Raw genomic sequence first — 17,197 nt, 5'->3', positions numbered from 1 at the left:
CCCCTTGCCGAACAAATACATTTCGTCACTTTTTGACGAAGTTACCGCCATATTTCTCCGCGATTTGAAGAAATCCACTGATTGTTTTTCAGCGCTTCATTTTTAATCGAATTTTCGGTCCGGCTCGCACTTCGCGCGGCGCAGCCCAATCCAAATCCACGAGTGTAGCCGTTTCAACGAGATAAACAAGTGGTAGAAAGTGCAGACATGGGATGCAGAAATTGCGTTTTAGGTGCAGTAATCCTGCCGAAAGTGTTCCCTTGGAACGTGCAGACGAAGCGGATTGGTGCCTCATTGAAGTTCTCGTCCGGGATGAGCCGGGAAAAGGTCTGAGACGAGGAGGAACGGCGCATCGCCAGCATGTTCAAGCTGAAGGAGCTGGCCCGATGGCTGGGCATGACTGTGTTCGAGATGTTCGTTCACCTCGTTTCCGTCACCCTGTTTTCGGTGATGGTCGTGCTGAAGCTGGACAGAGCCTTCGACGTGTCGTGGTGGACCGTGTTCGTGTCCCTGTTCATCTGCGACGGCCTGAACGCTTACTTCTGCGTGATCGTGTTCATTCGGCAGTACATCGAAGGCGTGTACAAGGCCGGCGCCTTCCGCGCCGTCTGGAGTTTCTTGCAACTGTTGCTCATGTTCCTCTTCAAGCTCCTTCTCTGCCTGAAGGCCGAAGGGCAGAAGAGCAGTCTCGTGTACTCTGAGGTGTTTGCGCCGCTGTTCATTCTCTTGATGCTCGTCATGGTGCGGGCCTGTCACCTGCATTGACGCCTGTCGGACTCTAAGCGCAGTCGTCTTTTACCCGGGGAGCACGGAGCGCTGCTGCTCACCGCCGCCTTGTCGTCAGCTGCTATTGTCTTGCTGTACGAGCACTGGCGAGTGTTCGTATCTGCTTTTTTATAGACGTTATTTATTCGCTACACGAGTTTCAGAGCTGTTCCGTTGCGCCTTGATGGAGACGGATTACCTGGTGCGTCTGTGTTAATTTAACGCTGGAGAATCCAGACTTTCGAAGGATTTCAGGAGTTACATATAAGCCGGTCAGCTTTCTTGGCGTCCTGTATTTTTCTGGAGGACGTTCTGTGGTTTTTTTTTCTGTATGTTTTCGTTTTTTTTTCCTAGGCCAAGCTGCTCGAACTAGAATGTTTTGTGTGTGCGCGCTTGGAAGCGGTTAATTACAATACGAGCGCCGTTAGTCGGTGCGTCTTTTGTTTAGAAACGCGTTTAGAAAGCATATTTATAGCAGACGCGTCTCGAACATAGCAGACGCGAGTTTACGAATTATACGTACTATAACATGCATATGCAACAGCTATGCAGAAGGGGTGACCACTCTATGCTGCTGGCTTGCATGTAGTGTAGTTCACAACAAAACACACCTCTGACTACAGTTATGCCGCTGCTGTTCGTTTTTTTTTTTTTTTTTTTTTTGTAGTTAAGCATATAATGTCAGCTGTTGAGCTACATGATGCAAGTGTGTATCATGCATGTGTCTAATGTGCTTTTTGGAACCTTTTATACTAAATGGCACCCTGTTCTTCTACCTATTAAAGTTGCCTTCTTCGAAGTGCAGCTACATTTGTGATGTCTGTCTGGTTGTTGTTGAAAGCAAGTCTGCCCTACAAAATAGCGGACTGCATTAATGCAGCTATTTAATCGTCGTACTAGCATCTTGGAAACAAACGTGACTCATTTCAGTGGTACAATAAGTTCGCAGAAAAAATGTGACATACTTAAGCAGTATTTAAATGTGAGCAGCAGCACCTTAAAAATTGTAAACGTATTCTTGGAGGTGTCGAAAACACTAAGGTTAGCTGTTAAGTACACACAATATTATGGAAACGCCTTCATATCTCTGTAAAAAATAACACAGAAGGATAGAGGCACCTTACAGTTTTGGTATTGCCAGCGAAGTCTATGGCCGGTGCCTTTCCCGATTTTCCATGGCCGTTCGCAAATACTGCATCAAAAGACCTCTTGTAGCCGCCATAGTTTCTCAGAAAAGCACCATTGTTTCAATGCAATTTGTTTACGGGTCGTTTGACGTTCTTCCGCTGCGATTCCCAGCTTTCTGGCACTGGTCTTTTTCCGCAGGTTTAAAATGCATGGTACACACAGACCGGGTTTAGCTAGCGAAAACATTCTTTAGGGAAGTGTCATTTTGCATGTGCCATAGTTCAGCTCTTCTGTGTCCACGCTGGACTGAGCTCCAGGAACTTCCCTAGCACGAGGTGTCTTGGACTAGGAGTGTAATGCGCACAACTTGTGTAGCACTGTTGCCATCTTCATTGCATATTGCCACGAAGCCAAAGATGATGCAGTTGTCTTGAAGGAAAAACGAGTTTATTTGAGCGAACTTGTGCTCCCCTAACAACTAAAAAAATGCACTGGCGGGTGTCGGCGAAACGAATACCGCAGCGCCTGCTCTGCGGGCATTTATCTCTTGCCGCGAGTGTTTCTCAAACCGTCAATTTACATTCAGAACACCATAGATCAAAGAAGGTTATTCTAGGCTGGTGACATTAGTTCTCCCTATCAAATCAGATAACTCAGATCAGATCAAATCAGATAACACGTGCGGCATAAAAAATACAGAATGGAACATGCCCTTCACTTGGCCCGTGGATAAGACAGATAACGCAGTTTGGCGCAGCCAGTCGGCAAATACAAAGCGTAAATAACAAACCCAATGCATGGTTCGGGGCAATATTACCTTCACTGGGCTATGCAGCTCCAAAAGCTTTTACGTGGGAACAATAGCAGCAAGCCCTGTACAGGCCTGTGTCAATGCTCAAATGCTGTCTACGCCGATAAGAAGACCACAAAAGTTATTGTGGTGAAGTGGTACAGTGCAAACAAACAAAGGACGGGTAGAAACCACGTACATAAGAAAGAAAGGGGGCACGTGTGTAAGCCAGCCTCTTCTGACACTAAAGAGGAAAAAGTGGTTCTGGATACGTCCTAACCATGTGGGGAGTTGCGATGCCTTTATTCTGGTTTTCTTATGTTTGTAATTTTGTGTCTGTTCCTACTACATCAGATTGTACGTGCAGGTTATATATTTGTGCTTCTTTTCAATGAAATACTAATTGCGAGTTAGCACCCACTCTGTGCTTTCTTCCTTTGTCTGTTTGTACTGTAGTGCTTCAACGTGAACACCCACAAACTCGCCAAGATATCTGTTTTGTTACAAAAGTTATTGTAGTCGTCGCAGACGGTATGGTTAAATAGTGCAGATGTGGCTATGGCAACCTTGGGCATAGAAAGTCAGACAGTTTTTAGGGCGCAGCTTTTTGGCGGCCGTCTCTAAACTGAGCTGCGTTGTCGGCGTAACCGACTGAGTGATGGCAAGACCGACAAGTGAAAGAAAAAAAACGAGCGATGAAAGAAAGCAAAGGAGGAGACTGTCACCAAATTAGGAGGGGACGGCAGTTCGCCGTGGTGGCGCCAGCCAGCGCTCTCCGAAAGTGGTGTGCGGTAGGGAAGGGGAGGGAGCAGTATGCTGTGCTTGCACGAGACGCTTGACAGCGCGATGCTTGGCGAAAACAGGAGGGGGTGTGTGAGCGCGACTGTGATGTTTGTTCGCTTAAGACGCAGTTCACGGTCCCTACCTGAGACGCACTTCGCATTACCGACGCAGAGGTTCACCATATCTGCCGTCGAGAGAATCCACAAGTGAGTGCTGCCTCAGCGTACCAGCTGCTGCTGCACCCAAATATCGCATTAGGGAGTATCGTAATTGCCAGCCATTTTTTTTCTTTTTTATGTTTTTTTTTTTTTTTCATTTGGCTTTGTTGTGCTTTGAAAGCAGCGACAGCCCCGTTCAAAGGGCACAGCCACCACCATCATCATCATTACAGGGAATGAGCAAGCTTTGCTCATTCCCACAGTCATTGATAGTTTTAGTACCATGGTCATTCACACGAACTGAACACTGCTGTCCGATTCATTGCGAACAGGGTCCGTCATTTCATTTGCAACGTTGCTTCGGTCCAGGGTTGCCAGGTCCTGAAAAGGAAAAGTCTCCGGGAAATTGCCGAAAGTAGTAAAAAAAGTCGTCATATTAAAGTGAATGTTTGGAAAGGAGCCAGAAACGTCGCCATTTTCAGCAAGACGATGCTGTAAAAAAAAAACGATGTTTTGATTACCTTCGCGGAAAAAATTCAGGAATTTCGAGACGTAGAAAACCTTAATACAAATTTTATTCATTTCCTGTGGTGTGGGAAAACAACAGCAGGTAACTACTGTCTGCAAAAAGGTTAAAATATGCAGGTTTCGGTGAAGCATTCAAAAATATGAATCACTGGGAATATGCGTTTGCTTCCCTGCAACTTCCTTTTTTTACATCAGCCAGTTTTCCTAGCAAAATAAGCAGTTGTAGCGGGGGCTCGCCATGATGTGTGGTGATTTCTTCTGTGTTACATCGAAGCTGTTGCGTCACTTTCGACTGTTATTTGTGACGTTTTTGACGTCCTCGGTGTTCAGCAATACAGACGTTGAAACCAGCTTCCTCCGCGTTCTATTGCAGATATTTCCTAGGGAAATCACAGCACGTTTGACCGCTAAGACGAAGTCTATGCTGAGCTTAAATTCGCATGCTTCTTACGGTTAGTTATTGTTCGAAAATCCGCGCACTCAGTCCGTAGTATATTAGCAGTTGCAGTTTTAGCGCAAGTAATAACACGATCCTTTTCAAAAGCCCTTTGAGAATTACATCCTCATCAGGTTCGGCGAAACTGCAGTGAGCCGGGTTTTAGCCGCCTCATGGTTATTTTTCAGGGTAAAGGTCTAATCTTATCGAGTTCCATTAACTTATTCACTCAGAACTATTTTACATCGTTAACTGCAGACGATCCTGTTCAGTTTTTCACATTCACTTGCAGTGCTGGTCTTAGCTAGGGGTGGGCGACCAGAGCGGCCACCCAGGAGGCCGGCAAAAAGGCGCCGACCTGCACTAAATGCCCCCCCCCCCCCGCTCCTCCCTCTTCCATCCACCCGGCTGTCTTCCATCCAACAAAAGAAGAGACTACGGCTAGAGTCAACGCGTTGCTAGAGTCTATGGCGGTGCACTTCGAAGTGATGGAGAAAACGCCTCTGTCCAAATAACCCCTCTTTTAAAATGAATAGCAGCATAAAAAAGTGCGGCAATCACTTTACAATGTAGGTAAAACACTTCAACAATGGGCAATGCCAAGCTAAAAAGGAACAACATCAACAATATTGCGTTATGTGCACCGACTACATTTTCATGCGCCTGTGGCCGGCGCCATCTCACTTATCACGTGTTCTGCCGCTCCCTTTCGCGTACGTGCAGCGGCCTGCACGTGGTTTTCCAACCGCACGTGGTTTCAACTGTCAGGAAAACCGGGTTGTAATATAAGTGTGACGGATAAATGACGTACGTGGGAAAGCGGTAACAGACAGTCTAGCAATGTCTATTCTCCGAAACAGTATACGAAAGGTTGCGGGAAATGAGGATAGATGAAAACAGAACAGACAGCTTAGGAAGCGACCACAAGCGCTTCTTACCTTGCACTTTGGAGGCGCAACCCGGACAAGTTTAGAAATCGGACCACTACCGGAGGAATTAATTTGAACAATGAACCGTTAAGGATCATCGATGGAAGATGAAATCAGGAAGTACCCAGTAAAGGTTTGGTTCGTTGTTTCTTGCTTCGATGCGCCGATGTTGTGGCGTGTAGAAGACTTCCGATGGTCTGCGTTGGTGCCTGATGATGACGGCACTGATGACACGACGACGATCCGAGTTGTTGAGGGTTTTAGATGCGACTGCATCTCATTTACTCGCCTTGTCCCTCCATACGGCGTTGTTGTTGTCCGTCCACACCCCTCCCCCATTCTCCTCGCCGCGCGAGCTGCGCTCTCCGCCGCTCACCCCCTCTCCTCTCCGATAGCGGACACTATCTCGCGAGGGGCATTGGATTGGATTCAATTGGGTTGGCTTGGATTGGATTGGATTTGGATTGGATTAAAGTGGATTGTGTTGGATTATGTTGCGTCATAGCCGTGGTCGTTCCAGCACCGGCGTTCCGATTTCGGGCTCGTGCATAGACTTGATCTTCGCTGCAAATTGCACGGTGGTCCCGTTACTTCACCATCCACTACCCGTACACTTCAGCGACCACAAGGCCGTCAATACATCATACGCGTTCCTCCCACGTTTCACGCAATTAGAGAATCAACCCAACGGAAACACCAAGTGAACCCCCAAGATGCGTCGCATCTCCACAGGGTTCCCCTCGCGGGAAGGTGGGGTAATTTTTTAAAACTGTATATTTAAGCGAGAGACATATACATGATATTTACAAATTGAAGTAGACAGAGTAAGAAATGAAGTGGGATTCCTGGTCAGCTAAGACTTTGTGCACGCGGCACCCCGTCAGCGACGGACCCTGACCTAAGAATACCCAAGTGGTGAGATCCTCCCTAGCCTGACCTGGCTAGCCCGGCAATACGCCGGCCGTGCATAGCACAATAAAACCCTGAGGATCCGACCCCGAGACCTCGTGTCTCGTGGTTTTAATGGGTCACATAGTCTCCACCCCCGATGCACAGGTCAATCAGCATCCCTTGGCGATCTGATTGGGCGGGTTACCACATCCGGGTTTAAACCGCGGTAGGCAACGCCCCCCGTAACCCTGAGACATATATCGGTCACCCTCTCTCACAACAGGAAGAAGGAAAATATCAAAAGCAAACCAAACAAACACAGCAAACACTCAAAAACCCGCGGGGACACGTGCAAGCGGCCGGGAACAAGCCTCTACGAATGCGGCATGCGCCGCCCGTTCCCACGATTCTCGTCCAAGACCGGACAGCCACCCAAGCCAGCTGAAACCCGTAAACATCCGTCTTAACGACCCGGCGCGTCCCCAAGATTCTCCGCCGTTGACAGCTAGGCGATGCCCCGTTAATTGGACCGTGGGCCAGAAACGGCGCGTAGGGACAAAAGGACACGGCGGCCAGCTCAGGCGTCGCCTCTGCCGCGCCCATCCCGGGCCGCAACGCGCGCACCGTCGCACGCCTCCACTCCGCGTGCGCATGGGCCAACAAAAGGACAGCTATCGCAATAAATCGGCCACTGTCTAACCACAGTTTACAGCTCCACGCTCCCCGTTTCCAGCCGCTCGACGGACCAAATGGTTTTACAACCTGCTAATGGAAACCGCGGTGGGCCCCTAGCCAGCTGCCGCCACGCTCCCGGGATGCCATTAGAGTCGCCAGGCTAGCAATATTCTCTCACGGCTACACCACACACTCCGGCCAAAACAACGCGACAGCGTAGCTGCGAGCCCAGACAATGTGTCCTCCCGCGAGCGGCGTTACCCAGAGACCGCTTGTCTCGGAACCGCCGCTCGATCCTTCCGCGTTCGTCACATCCTGCGTCGCTGGTGCCTGGAACCCTTACATACCCAGACAAAGACTGGGAGTACGACGAAATTATCGCGTTCGTAAAAGATAAGATGAATGAAGCCAAGCTGAGAAACCGGTGGAAAGGGAAGAGAAAGCCGAGAAGCATGGTGGAATACGGAAGCGAAAAAAGGCGTCGAGAGAACATAGAGAGGCAAAAATAAGTATGGAACCGGAGGCAGTGGAGGAAACATGGTATATCTACCCGGAAAAAAAAAATTGAAGGGGAGAAAATGGTGCAAGCGCAGATCAAGCAGGAAAGCGAACAATGGATGGCAGAAATATGAAAAAAGGACAAAAGCGCATCCGTGAAACGTTGGAACCGTGTAAATTACTAAGATAAAGAAACGATATCCATGAAAAATTCTTGAATGACGGGGAGGGGAAACATTTAGGAGGGGAACAGGTATTGGAGCATATTCATTGAGTGATTAGTGAGAAATTTAGGGAAACAGAGTTATGGATAGCCTGCATCGATAACACCAGCGCCACAGAAGACAGCGGAAAGGCAAGTAAGTTTGAGCAACCTTGACTGGAAGAAAGCGTAGAGGTTCTCCCCCAAACAGCAGTGGGCCCGGACGGAATATCGATGCAGCTGATAAACCTGCTTTGACCTAAATGTAAAGCATCGTTTATGAAGGCAATAGATAAGGTGATACAAACCAAACAAATGCCGGAGGATTGGCTAGAAAGTAGGATGACTAATATATGAAGGCAGAGGCAACAAAGCCAGTACTGATTCATACAGGCCACTCACAGTAACTTCATATAGATTCGTAATGCAGGCGATAAAATAAGCAATTAATTCAAGCATGGATGGAAGAAAATTAAATCCTTGGGGAACTGCAGAATGGATTAAGACAAAACAGCCTATTGGATGATAATTTGTTCGTGATAACGCAATGCACTGAAATCGCGAAAGCTCGGAGTAGACCATTATGGATTATTTACTTGGACATTAAAGGGGCATATGACAACGTAAACAGAGAAATGCTGTGGAGAATGCTGAAACTCCAGGGATTAAATGGCGAATTAACACAGTTCCTTTTGGGGTTTTTGAAGATAATAGAGTGCACCTGACGTGGAAGGACAGAAATGCGCACAGCAGGTCAACACCCATCGGGGACGGAAACAAGGATGTCCGTTCAGCCCAATACTGTGTATGCCTTACATGGCAGGGTTAGAAAAGAAACTAGAAGAAAGGCAATTAGGATTCAACCTAACCCATATGCTGCAAGCCGAAGTGGTGCAACAGCGTATTCCGGGACTGTTATACGCAGACTACATTGCTCTTTTAGCTGATAACCAGACCGATATGCAACGGCTCAAATATTAGCGGTCAGGAAGATACCGACCTCGCTTAAATTTTAGCGCGGAAAAATCTGTAATAATGGTTTTCAATGATGCTACCACTCATGTAGTGCCTATCCAGCAAGGCGAATTACCCCGAGAGAAGGAATATAAATATTTGGGAGTGTGGATAAACAAAGGGGATAACTAAGAACATACGAGAAGTAACTTAAGGGTAATGGAAAGCGAAACGCAGCTATCATGAAGCATAGAGCTCTGTGGGGGTATAACAAATATGAAGTAGTGAGAGGAATGTGGAAAGGAGTAATGGCTCCGGGTCTCACATTTGCGAATGCAGTACTCTCCTTAAAATCAGACGCTCTAGCAGGCCTTGAAGTAAACCAGAGAAAGGTACGCCGTTTAGCCTTAGGAATCAGCTCATGGAAAAATAACTAACGAAGCAGTGCAGGGAGATATGGGCTGGGCGTCGTTCGAAGTTCGAGATGCGCAGACTAAAATATGCTTTGAGAGGAGGTTGAGAGCAATGGATCAACGTAAGTGGACAGCTAAAGTTTTTAGGCACGTATACATGAAAAGCGTGACACGCAGTGGCTAAGGAAGAATAGAAGTCTAATGGTGAAATACGGAAAGAACAGCGGATAATCCTAAACAGTTAAGGTATAGAAAAAAAGAGTCAAGGCAGGTAGAAACGTATAAATGGATAGAAAAAATGGTAGCTAAAATAGGCAGTTAGTAAACTTTATTTTGTGAAAAGAGGAGAGCTGAAGTGTGGGATCCAAATTTCAGGACCCCGGAAGCTGCTATTTGGCCATCCCAGGCCCTACTAAGCAGCTCAAGCTGCTGTACAGGGTCCGAGCTGGGCAGGGCTTCCTCCCGGGACTCTAATGAGGTTTGGTGGCTATTTTCCTCCCAAGAAATTGGGCAGTTCCAAACTGGATGGAATAAATCGGCCTTCTGGTGACATTTATTGAAGTCCTCATTATACTTTTCTGGGTAGTATGCTGGTGAGTTCCCAAATGAGTTCAAAATATCCCCAGTCCACTTCTTTTCCACCTACTGTTCCAATGAATGACTCCCTCACTCACTCACTGGGAGATGACGCCATAACAGCGCGTGCCGTCGTGCGCTCGACGATGACGCGTTCACTTCCCGTCATTGATTGATTCATTGTACTGTTTAACGCGCCTTCGCAACGCAGGCGATGAGGGCCATGAGGCGCGCCGTAGTGGAGGGCTCCGGATGAATTTTGACCCCCTGGGGATCTTTAACGTGCGCCGAAATCGCGTACACACGGGGGTTTTGGGTGCAGAGCACCTTAGGACCGCGCAATGGATGTCCGCGTCCGTGCGTATAGCATTTGCAATCGCAAAACATCACACAGGCACCGGCAGGATTCGAGCCTGTGTCTGGTAGACCAAACAGAGTTTGTGTCAGTCGTCCTACCCATTGGGCTACGACGGTGAGTTAGTACCCGAGAGTCAAACGGTTTACTCCCTCGCCAGTAACGGTGCGGAGTACCTTAGGACCTCCCAATGTCCGTCCGCGTCCATCCGTGCACACACCACCATCAAGCGAAATTTGATTTGAGCCGTGAGTTGCAGTTTCATTTAAGGAACAATCAAGGTGCAGCTCACGGCTCAAATAGAATGACGTTTGGTCGCGAATCAGATGTTAACTCGGGGCGCAACTTGGATGTCATTTCGAGTCCCCGTACTCCGCACCCTCGCCATCAACCACGGAGTGGAGATGCTGCCATTTTTTTTTTGCTTTTCGCCTCCATCAGAAAAGCGGCCGCCGCGGCCGGGAATCGAACCCGCGACCTATACTTCCTGTCAGCGTCGAAAGCAGGCATTAGCACTGTGCCGCCGCTCCTCCCCCTGCTGCCATGTTTTGTTTGCTCTACCTTTTGTACCAATCCCAGATCCTGACCTCTTCATCGACAACCACCCAGTACCCAATGTCGCCTCACCGGTGACAACTTAATAACGGCACCGGAAGTTGCCGCTGTGCCTTATCACCGTAGCCGGATGTTTCTCCGCGCGGCGCAAGTAGGGCGTTACTGGGAATATTTTGAACATGGCGTGAGCCGTTCCTGTGATTTTTTGGACTTACTATGCTTATAAACGACTCCAGTGACGACAAACAAACTGCGTGAGACAAGGCAGACGACATCACGCATTCATAGCAAACCCCTTTCAAAACGCGCGCGCACTGACGTCACGGGTCCGGCGCTTTGGCGGAGTGATACACTACATGAGGTGGTGCCGTTCTTGAGTTGTAACCGAGTATAAGAACGGTAGCGGTTCTAGCACCATCCCCCAACTACAGCGGACGCTCACCCAACTCATTCAACTTGTCCGCCGTGTTGCCCACCGGCGGTTCGGCCTTCAAGAACACGAAGCGGTTCACATCATTCAGGCATTACTGACCAGCCGCCTTATGTACGGGATCCCATACCTGGCCATCAAGCCTGCGGGCCGAGACAAGCTCAACGTGTTCATTCGCCAGGCTTATAAGACCGCGCTCGCCCTTCCGCTCACTACATCCACCCGCAAGTTGCTCCAATTAGGAATCTACAACACCTGGGAAGAACTTCTTGAAATGCACAAACTCACAGCAACGACGCCTTCTATATACATATACGGGGCGCTGCACTCTTCAACGCTTGGGTTATGCCACTCCTTTTGTAGCGTGAGCTACACTGGCCGAGGTTGAGTAGTTTCGCGTGGTTCCTGAAAGCCGTGCTGCGCATGCGCGAGGAGCAGTGCCGTCTCACGGCGAAGCGACTAAAACCTGACTGGAACACGGACGTTGTTGCCAGCATACTCTACAAACGCGTGCTGGCAACACTGCTTCGTCCTGACCGCAACCGACGCTGAACGCTGCCCCTCACGGCTACGTTGGCAACACTTGCAACGCGCACTGAACAACGTCCGTGTTGCGGTCAGGTTTTAGTCGCTTCGCTCAGCTGTGCTGTCCATCACCAACAGGACGCGTCTGCCGAGCTACAGTGAATCAGTAGCCCAGCTTTATTTGGAAGCTCCTGCAATGTGCCCTTCTTGCTGGTTGCTTTCTTCAAACTGCTGCTGAGTGTTTTCCGTGCGATCCTTGTGTGAAGTGTTGCAACGCGCACTGAACGACGACCGTGTTGCGGTCAGGTTTTAGTCGCTTCGCTCAGCTGTGCTGTCCATCACCAACACGACGCGTCTGCCGAGCTACAGTGAATCAGTAGCCCAGCTTTATTTGGAAGCTCCTGCAATGTGCCCTTCTTGCTGGTTGCTTTCTTCAAACTGCTGCTAAGTGTTTTCCGTGCGATCCTTGTGTGAAGTTGGCTCACCGTGGTGCATTTCGTGCAGCACCACCACCTGTTTGTGCCAAGTAATCTGAGAGTGGAAGGCGAGCGTCACGCTTCCTGCAAGCTTTCGACATTGGTGCCTGTGCTGCTTCGTGTATTGCCCGGCGTGCTTCCGGCCGTCACTTTTATCTCATAGTTGTGATGGAATATGCCTAGCAGTAGTGACTAATAACTCAGAACTTCTAGATAACCTAGTGTGCTTCAACATGGTTTTACAATCTACTAGAGCGTGCAAGCTCCGCTTCAGTATGTTAGTAGTGCATTCTAGCCTGTGGGATTCGTAGTCGCATATTTTGACGTGTGTCGGTATATGTATGTTCCGTTCAGAAGAATTTATTGAGCATGTAGTCTTAAGTTTGTGCGAAGGGCGAACAACGAAACGCACAATGCTTTTTAACTGTACATAGAAGCTCTAGTTACAGCTGTGACCTGTGCTACCCACTTATGATGCCTGCTTCGCTTATATTTATGTCAGCAAGGCAGGTACAGACTGCTTCCAAATAATTGCCACATATACAGCAGAAAAGTGCCGCACTGTTTTGTGTTTGCATTCTGCGTTAGGATAGGATGATGTGCTGTTTTATGCCCAATTTGGCCTTTGGGTGAAAATCTGTTTTATACCCAACCACCCTGGATTTTCTGTTTCTATAGTGGAACAGCTGCACCATAGCCACTTTTACCTTCCAACCACTCTTCAAGAGGTCATTGGTATGTGCATCAGTTCTGAGTGCGAAGACCACAAGGACATTGAACAGACAGGACGGGCGCTGCTTGCAACCGATTTATTTAGGGTATGTCGATCAGGTATAAGAAGCATAAAAAAAGGTCACAGGATCAGGTATAAGAAGCATAAAAAAGGTCACAGGCGTTTGGCAAGAGCACATTCCTTGGAGTAGATTGATAAAGAGGGGGCTCACTCACAAATTATTCTTTCATTTGATACAAAACATTTGTTACATTATGTGCCATTACATCCATGCTTTCTTCCACTATTTTTCTTTTTGTCAACTTGGGTGCACAATTACAATGTTGCACTCAAACGGCCAGTGTAATTTTCTACCGAAGGTGCACATTTTCAAGTGGTCCCTGATACATCACTGATTTGGCCAATGAAAGCTTTATGTCAAGTCAAAGGTGTCTCATCGCACAACTAACAAGGGGCTTAGCATGCTTCTTACCACAAATTTTGTGCATCTTTCCTTGTGTTGTTGTTGTACAAAGCATGGCACACTTTAAAGGTACCGAAAACACTGTCAGAAGATTTCATCTGGAGGCGACCTTTTTAAAGTTGTGCATATTTCGGTGTGACCTTGGTATGATCTTTGAAAAAGTTTTATTTCAAAAATGGTCTGCAGTAGCCGTTGGTGACACAGCTTTTGCCTTATAAGAGTCACAGCCAAGATGTTTAGAGGACTACACAACAGATAACGTTTCCACCTGCACTATTTTTATGTGGGAGCACTAGGTTCCCCACTTTGTAGTGTTGTGCCCGCTGTTGAGTGAAGCCTGTCACTCAAGCCTGTGTGTGCCCTGAACAGTAGCGCATGCTCTCACAGGGATTGGCAAGGACAGGGTACTGTTATACTTTGGAGGCACTAGGAGCAGGGTCCATCTGGACCCACTTAGTGAGTGCTGTAGCTGCGCAGGATGCGCAGCGGACGATAGTGCGGAGAGACGGTTAGCATTATATATATATATACAGTCGAACACGGATATATCGAACTCCAAGGGGATCGCGAATTAGTTCGATATATGAAAAATTCGATATACAAAATATGGGCTCTGAGACCTCACCTATGGCGGACGATCACTTACCGATCGTCGCATTCAAGAATGACAACTAATTCCGCACTCACGACGCAACAGGACGCTTTATTTCCGTGAAAAAAAAATCGCTGATCTTAGCCTGCTTCTTCGTCCAGGAAATGAAATCAAAGACGCTGGTCTCGATCTTGTCGAGGCTGCACAACTAGGACATTCCAGCAGTACACTGCGCCTTCGCAAACCATGCACAACACGCACGCAAAAGAAGAACAGCGCGCACGTACTACAATAACTTTGAAGGTAACAATTACAAGGCTCTCTGAACGGACTCCAACAAAGCGCTCGCGATGGTCATCTCCGAGAGAAACAGTGATCTCCAAAAGGTGCGGGACAACTCGCCAAACAGCAGCAACAGCAACCAAAATGCAAAAGAAGGAGGAGGCTGCCAGTGCCTTCGTTCCCTCTTCCCTTTGCCGAGACGACATAAGGGGAAGACAGACCCAGAGAGAAAGAGAAAAAAAAACTCTTTCGGCAAGCCGAGGAACGTACGCAGCCGCAAAAAAAAAAAGGACGTGCGCAGTCGGGGCATCCCTACCTCGCACTGTCACATTTTTCGAGCGTTCGGGCTTGTCTGCCTAGAGAGATTTAGCATACCGGGCTCCGTCCGCTAATGCTACGGCGGCCGGTAGCGGGGCCCGACTGGGCAAGCGCAAATTCGTTCCGGTAGGGGAATTAGTTCCGCGACCCAGTCTTCGCCATGCCCACGCATTCCTCCAAATTCTCTTCAACCTCAATCGGGGGTGCAGCGACCGCCGAAGAGCACCTTCGAACTCGCGCGGCGTTCGATATACCCAATGTTGGGAAAAATACAGTTCGATATAAACGTACGAATTCCTATACTTTTACACAGAATTTTCAAGGGGATAATTTATGAGTTCAATATAGACAATAATTCGATATACCCGTGTTCGATATATCCGTGTTCGACTGTATACATTAAGACAAACTCGAGGGGACGGCGAAAATTTCCATTACCAGAAATTCGTCTTCAGCGGACGGTATTGCGTTGTGGATGTTACAAGTGAACGAAAGTGTTGTTCGTCTTAATCATAGCACATGGAGTTCATCTTAAGCGGACTCTGGTACTTGTAGAGGTTTGAAGCCTTGGGAAAAGGGAGCTGAGCATCGCCAGTGGTCAATTTACTACGACAGCAAAGAGGGCAGCCACCAACTTGGAGGGGCGGAAAAAGCGGGGAGCCCCAGCTCGAGGAATCAACATGGCTTTGTGAGAGAGGCGCAGTTTTCTTACAATATATATATATATCCGGATTCTGGCCTGTGTGGCTTCATTTTCTCATGCTTGTGCAGTGTATTGGCCCCACAGGCTCCACTGGCGGTAGCACACGCCAACTATTTCAACTGATATCGAAGCTCAGTGTCACACACAGTCGTTGTACTGAACAAAAAACAAATCAGAACGATGACCAAGCTGTGCTTCCTCCACTCAAGCGCTCCTACTTGCACTTCCTGTAGTCAAATGACTTCCAAACTCTTCTTTATAATGGAGGATATGTAGTTCACAGAAAACAATGAAAATGAAGCGCCGACTGTGCATGCTACATCAGATTGCAAAAACAAAAACATTGTCTTCCAAAGGAATTAGATGCACTACTCCTGCGATATTCCTTTTTTGCTAGAAGTGTACAATGATAAAATTCGGTACTGCAAATCACGTGCAAGTAGAAAAAGTAACTGCAAATATAATAAATTATGTTCGAATATGAATATCATTGGTTTAGTGTAACAACTTTGAAAGCTGAGGTCAAAGGTAACTTGGACAATCACGACCTAACACGAGAGTGTGTGCACTGATTAGAAAATGGTACAAAAAAAAGGTGAAGAAAAGACAGCGGAGCAGTGAACAAAATTTGGCACACATGGATGTGGTTCTTCAACATGCTGTGAATAGCAGTATATATTTGACTGGATGCAGTCCTTCCAGTCATTCAAAAGAGGCCCTTGCTATGCATGCCTACTAGGACCAGGATGTTACTGCAGGCATTGCCAACAAGTAATAACTCAGTGTCTTGCTCATGCCGTTCTCTTGAGTAGATGGTTCTTCCCAGCTCATAAACTCTGTACTGGTAACATTCCACTTCATCTAATGCACACCAGAGTGAACAAATTGGCTTTGGGCAAGGTTTTCCATGCATTAGGCTTTCTTGCATGGCGTAGGTGTCGTGCAATAAAGCCGACCTAAGCAGGCGTGTCTTGCGGTAACCCACTGTAACTGCCCAACTGCCCAGCATCTAGGATGTTTTGCTGCCATCATCGAAGACGTTGGTTCAATCCCAGCTGTGGCAGCCATTTTTCTGGTAGAGGTGGAAAAGAAAACCTCTGTATAGAGACTTCGTTGCACATTTTCAAGGTCCCCAAGTGGTCCAACTTGATCCATAGCTCCTAATGTGGTGTCCTTCAAGGAGCATGTGCAGCTTCGGCACGTAAAACAAAGCCCCCTCCCCCCCTCCTGCAAAAAGGATGCGTATTTCAGCTGTTGAGATCACTTAACTACATTAGACTAATAGAGGACCTTTACTTTCAGATTTTGTATTGACTTAGAAATTTGGTGCTCCCTTGAAAACCCGGTGTTTTATCGCAGCGCTTCAGGATTTAGGGTGTTTCTTTCAACAGTGAGGAAACCATGGTGTACACCAGATATTGCCATTTCAGGCAAGAGCAGACAGGTAGATAACGCTATCGGTCACAGTGAAAAGTTGTGCCACCTCTAAACATTTTGGTCAAGTTGTCATCCCATCCATGTTATGACTGGGAACTTTTAAATTTGTAATAGTGCCGTGGAGGCCTTTCCTGCCAGCTAGTGTACACAGACGAACTGACAACTCCAGTAAAAATTTTGTCTGCACTTAGTGAAAAATAAAGTAGGATTTCTGGCTTGCTTTGCTGCCATATTTTCATTTCATTCTGTTAAGCAGGACCTGGCCGTCAAAGTTACTTGTAGAATTGACACTTGGTTGATTGATTTTAGGGTTTAACACGGCGACGCAATGCAGGCGATGAGGTGCACCGTAGTGGAGGCCTCCAGATTAATTTTGACCACCTGAGGATCTTTAACGTGCGCCGAAATCTCGTACACACGGGCGTTTTTGCTTTTCGCCTCAATCAGAAAAGCGGCCGCCGCTGCTGGGAATCGAACCCGCGACTTCGTGCTCAGCAGCGCAACGCCTTAGCCACTGAGCCACCGCGGCGGGTAGAACTGACACTTGGACAAGCAGATACAAACTATAATGACAAGATGCAACACAAGAAAAGGAATCGCAC

The 17,197-nt window shown here is 47.7% G+C and overlaps 1 protein-coding gene across 1 annotated transcript; it reads left to right on the top strand.

The window, feature by feature from the left end:
* The first annotated feature begins 123 nt into the window (after positions 1–123).
* Positions 124–1,575, top strand: LOC144162512 (transmembrane protein 203). Its single transcript, XM_077693075.1, has one exon. The coding sequence runs from the start codon at positions 361–363 to the stop codon at positions 763–765; it is 405 nt and encodes a 134-aa protein (XP_077549201.1). The 5' UTR covers positions 124–360; the 3' UTR covers positions 766–1,575.
* The last annotated feature ends 15,622 nt before the right edge of the window (positions 1,576–17,197 follow it).

Source organism: Haemaphysalis longicornis, unplaced genomic scaffold (assembly GCF_048455015.1).
Source record: "Haemaphysalis longicornis isolate Haplotype H1 unplaced genomic scaffold, Haemaphysalis longicornis Haplotype H1 scaffold_12, whole genome shotgun sequence".
Lineage (NCBI taxonomy): Eukaryota > Metazoa > Arthropoda > Arachnida > Ixodida > Ixodidae > Haemaphysalis > Haemaphysalis longicornis.
This window is presented reverse-complemented; position numbering and strand designations above follow the sequence as displayed.